A 5,653-nucleotide genomic window follows, 5' to 3' on the forward strand; every position below is an offset into this window, starting at 1 on the left:
AATTTAATATTGTAAATAATTTAAATTTGAAATTCAAGGACTTGATTATTAAAAATCGAGAAGTCGATGGTTGAGTGATTTTTCGTCTATTAAATTTAATTATCTTTGAGAGATGGAAAAAATAAAATGTTAAATTAAAGTATTTTCCTTATTGGCATACAAATTCAGTAGAGTGATTAAATGTTGTAAAAATTTACTCGACATGCAAATAAATTCGGAATAATAAAAGAAAATTCAACCATAAAACCTACATAGGCAAGATGTTAATTTACAAAACACATTTGCCTTGGAGAGTTTAATGTAATTTCTTTCTCACCGAGGCGTTTCCTCAAATAAATTACAAGTGTAAAATTCAGAACAACAAAAGCTTAACAACAAAAGGCTCGCGGCTCGCAACATCCGGACGACCCTTCCAAACTCAGCAGCCTGATTACGGATTTCCGAACAAGAAAAGAAAAACTCAACATGCCTTCTACCAAGTATTCTAAAACAGACCATTGTGATATCAATGCAAAAAATTAACGAGCACTTCGTGATTTAAAAAAAGCTTACGTGTCTTTGTCTATATTTTGAATTGAACATTTCCTGGCTAAGAGAACATTTATGTGGTAGTCAACGTAATCAAAAAGATCTGGTTGAGGAGTATAATATTTAACGTATAAATGAAATCGGGGATCTTGTTGAGGTCTTCCATCGATATTAGGTGTCGGCGCTGGTGGTGGCGGCGACAATGGAGTTGAAGGTTTAGGAATCTTATGTGGTCCCCTAGATTCTTCTAAATGCTCTGGCCTAACTCTCTTCCAAAGAAAGGGTTTTTTATGAATCGGGCCATGATGTGATGCATGATATCGTTTATCTGAAGTTTTTGAATGAGGAGCTGTCAGTTCATACATTTCTGGTAATGAAAGATACCAATAATCAGCGCCATCGCCGATAATTGGAAACAATCTTTTATTCGAAAATCGCGGACGGAATTTTCTAACGAATTCATTATATTTTCGTTTTAGTCTTCTCATATACTCAGTATAATGAATAGATTTCAGAAGCTTCTCAAAATCTGACAGTTCTGTGGATTCAGATTGAGAATAAACACCAGCACAAACGTATGTTCTGAGTAGGTGATGTAATTTATACACGACGAACGCAAGCCACTGCCTGGCTTCTTCTTCCAAAATCCTCAAGTCATCGGCTCTACTTATTATACCGAATTCAGCGGCTTCTGCAGCACGTCTTTCACCTCGTTCCTTTACTGTAGCTAGCCATTTTCTATATGACCGATAACAGAATTTTGTACGCCTCGAGTAATGTCCTCGCCAAAGAGCCTTAAAAGAATTTTTTTTTTAGAAATAACTATATAATGATATCTTTTTTAATTCTTAATTTAAATTTTATAAGCTTAAACTTTTCCAGAAATATTAAATACTTTACCTGTATTGTAGTTGCTGCATGAGCATAATACCTAGCGTGTTTGTATCCAACAGCTCTTCTCAAGGCCGCACGGTATGCTTTTCGCGCTCTATGTATTCTAAAGGCGCATTGAATTGTAGTTGCATTTTTAGATAACCAAGAAATATATTTTCTAATCAAGTAGCCTCGAGTCATTCGCTGCAAAAACAAAACTGCCAGAAATCTTCTATGACGCCTGTTTTCAGCAAGATCGGCTCGTTCTTGTAGTTCAATATAAAACTCATTAGGTGTTGGTAATAAGCGATGAATACTTGCCATGATATTTTTATCTGACAAAAATGTGTCAATTTTATATTAAGTCACTGTATCAACATTTTTATTTTTTATTATTATTAAGGTGTAGGTACAAGCTGCCAATACTTATTATAAGGCTAGTTAAATTAGAGTCAGCTAAATTATTTTTGCAATTTAAAAATTTGAGTCAGGCAGAAAAAAGATCCGTTATTTTTTATTTGGCCTTTAAATCGAGCCGGTGGCTTACCCATTTCATTTTACTCCCCCAAGAAATGATACTAGTTGTGTTAGGAGAGTTTTCGCTCCTACCCTCGCTCAGGTGGGTTCGCGTGAGACATCATGAATAATTCAACGATCAAAATGGCAAGGTGTGTATGCCTGTTTATTTATTTTTCGCCAAAATTTACTGGTAATTTCCACATATATGTATACTTGAAATATATTGTAACGTTAAATTGGGGTATTCAGGTTCCTTTTACATTTATAGGGTTACAAATTAATTTAGAAGACATCCACCTTTTCAATGTTTATTTCCAAATGTAAATATTTTGAACGAAAACATTTCAGAAAGGTATCAAATTTTTATCATTCGAGATTGATTCAATAGAAATTTAATTAATATTCCTTTACTGAGCAACTCTTTTAAGAAACAAAACGAATAATACTTTTGTAAAGAAACAATTATTAATCGCATTTGAAAAATAGAAGTAACGGTTAGGCCGATTTCTTAAGCGATACAATGCTGGGCGCTGTATTGCAATTAAGAAGGTAAATTCGGATAAGGAAAGGTATTTGAAAGGGCTTTAACAAAGGAGACAAGATGACAGTAAGCCGACAGCTTTGAATTTTTTTGTGCAGTTTGCGAAAAGACAGGGATTAAAATGTGAGAGTAGCTACCTTGTTCTAATTTAATTTAATACCTCCATAGAACTACTAACATTAGCATTAGCATTAGCAGCCTGTAAATTTACCCACTAAAGGCCTCCTCTTCCTTTGAGGAGAAGGTTTGGAGCATATTCCACCACGCTCCAATACGGGTTGGCGGAATACACATGTGGCAGAATTTCGTTGAAATTAGACACATACAGGTTTCCCCACGATGTTTTCCTTCACCGCCGAGCACGAGATGAATTATAAACACAAATTAAGCACATGAAAATTCAGTGGTGCCTGCCTGGGTTTGAACCCGAAATCATCAGTAAAGATGCACGCGTTCTAACCACTGGGCCATCTCGGCTCTTAGCTACCTACTAATAGATGCATATTATAATGAGGATTAAAGTATTCAGTCGTATAGGTAATTAAACATTAATCTGTTACGTTGTACAAATAAAATAGATTGTCGTTTGTTTTTTCGCTTGTGCCTTCTTCGTGTTATCCATAAGCTTGATCATTTATTTGTACCAATAAATAATATTATATGTTAGTCTATTATTTCAAAACAACTGCCCTTTTACAAGCTTTTATTTAAGTTAACACGGTTTTATCAAAACGTTATTTTTATTTTTTTATGTGTGTAAGATATAATCTTTAAGACGGGTTAATTATTAGTAATAATTAGGGAGTACTCCAAAGTAAAGTCAAGTCTTTATTTTATTAAAATATCAGTAGCGTCTATCAAAATATTTTATTTCAATTCTTTTTGGTCATTAAAATATCTAACGCAATTTGTCAGTACACCGGATGTAATAAAAAGCTTTCTTTTACTTCAGTTAACGTTATTAGATTTTTTTTTTATTATTCGATTTACAATACAATTCAATTCTGGTGAAACCGGCAGACATTGGTTGATATTATAAATGACTCGAGAAGAAAATAATCGGTCCAGACGCTGTTGAAACTATAATAAACTTTATAAAAACAAATTTCAGGTCCCAAATATGTCTATAAAAACGTATACGATAACTTATAGGTATTTTTTATATGTTATTCACAGTATTTTCTTGATGTATAAAAAATAGAGATTAATCAATAATAACTTCAATTTATTATACAGACACAAATAATATATTAATATTAAACGTTCTTTGTAAATAAATTTTGCCTAATTTTTATAATTTTAAGCAGTTTTAAAAAATGTGTGGGGCGTGATAGACATTACATTGGAGCTTGTTAGTTAGATAAGTCATAGTTTCAAAGCACGGTTATATTGGTTATACGGGATAGATTGGTTAGCGCATGTTCGAAGCTAATTTTTTAAAAATAGCACGAAATATAATCCTTAATTTACCCGTGAAAAGTCTGAACGGATACCTGTCTTTACTTATAAAATCATTTGTCCTGACTAACTATATCAACGCACTGCCTTATCTACTGAATCTAGAGCGATAGATGTTTGAAACGAAGGTTTTTTTTAATATGTATAACATAAACTTTCAGTAAGGACGTATTTTTGGAAATTTTAGTTTAAAGGGGAAATGGCATGGTTATATAATATTTATCGAACATTCTTTTAAAAATTCAGCTAGTAGGTAATATAAAACGATGGATTATAATTACAACGTAAGTATGTAAGGTGATATTAAAAAAAAAAGTCTTATTAATTAACATATATAATTAATGATCATACAATTAAATTAAGCAGTGATAAAATACAGCAGTATTACCAACGTCTTACAAATGTTTAAATACACAAATGTATAACAATAAAAAAATAAAAACACTCTTTGTACAGAGTTTGATATTTATTTGTCCCAACCTAAAGGCCAAACATACCTTTTAGCACGTTGATTGGTCAATCACGGTTTATCCAAAATAGCTTAAAATATTTTCCAATACAATTCATGTAGCGTAGTGAAGTTAGTGCAGAATACTACTGACAATCAACATGCACAATCGTTCCGGACAATCATTGATTCCCTTTGATTAAATACCTGATTCGAACGCTGATTACAACATATTACCATCGCTTTGTAATTTGTTTCCAATTTGGAACGTACCACTGGTAAATAACAATGTGACACGTCCGTATAAAGCCATATTGTGTTATTTACCGAAATTTATTGGTAAATGTAATTCATTGTAACCCCTTTTTAATTTTTGCTACGTAAATATTGAGGCCGTAGAGGTTTTCAATTTCAGAAAGAACTTCCAGCTTAGAAGCGACGACTTGACCAGAAGATTTTGTTCACTTCGTCAGTTGGCTCCAAGAGGCCGAACGAACACTTTTGACCCCCAATTTTGTTCGATCGCCCACTCTATGGAACGGGTTATTCGAGTTTCGGAGGTCGCGTCGCCCTAGCCTTTTGATAGTTTTGTTCTTCTCAGAAGCAGCTTCTCAGTCTATATGATGAAGTCAATTTTTAATTTCTAATTTCCCTTAGCGGCTTCGTCCGCGTGTGAGTTGCGGGGTTAGGTTGGTTTTGCTATTTGTATTATTTAATACTATTTCAGACTATAAAGTATCTTTATGTCATATTTCATTCATATCTGTTCAGCCTTCCATCCTTCTTTAGTGATTGAGTAACAAACATACATCCGTATAAAATATATCGTTTATAATGTTAATAAGATTATAGAGATTCAACTTTATTCACATATTCTAATTCTAAAGTGTTCTTGTCTCTTAATCTGTGTAAATACTTATAATATTCATTCATCTATAATTGCGTGCTAAATCAAGACACATTAAAAACCCAATCCGCGGTTAAAATTCACGAGTTCTACGTTATTTCGTCTATTTTCATATAGTTTCATTATATATTTTTCATTTTATGTTTGATTATATAACATTATAAATTATATTTATACTTTATTTCGTTCTCAGCGGAGATGAAAAACATCAAGAGAAAACTGCGTATTCTTAAGATTGGAGGTACAACTATGCTCACGAGGCGACGAGATAGTATTCCAGGAGTATGAAGTTTTTTTACACAATTTATTATAATTAAATTAAAGAACATTATAAAATACTTCCATTCTTCAAGCCTTATTAAGAGAAATAATTTACTAT

The 5,653-nt window shown here is 32.5% G+C and overlaps 1 protein-coding gene across 1 annotated transcript; it reads right to left on the minus strand.

The window, feature by feature from the left end:
* Positions 1 to 548: 548 nt before the first annotated feature.
* Positions 549 to 1,725, minus strand: LOC125068994. Its single transcript, XM_047678399.1, has 2 exons — positions 1,429 to 1,725; positions 549 to 1,322 (listed from the first exon to the last, which is right to left on the minus strand). Exons 1-2 carry the CDS (start codon positions 1,723 to 1,725, stop codon positions 549 to 551), a joined length of 1,071 nt encoding a protein of 356 aa, XP_047534355.1.
* Between the last annotated feature and the right edge of the window lie 3,928 nt (positions 1,726 to 5,653).

This window comes from Vanessa atalanta, chromosome 14, assembly GCF_905147765.1.
Source record: "Vanessa atalanta chromosome 14, ilVanAtal1.2, whole genome shotgun sequence".
NCBI lineage: Eukaryota > Metazoa > Arthropoda > Insecta > Lepidoptera > Nymphalidae > Vanessa > Vanessa atalanta.

Bases quoted from the DNA above. Each gene is read 5' to 3' on its own strand.
- LOC125068994 (XM_047678399.1), bottom strand. From the start codon at position 1,725: ATGGCAAGTATTCATCGCTTATTACCAACACCTAATGAGTTTTATATT. The intron at 1,323-1,428 runs GTAAAGTATTTA...AATTCTTTTAAG, and splicing joins ATGCAGCAACTACAATACAG to GCTCTTTGGCGAGGACATTA.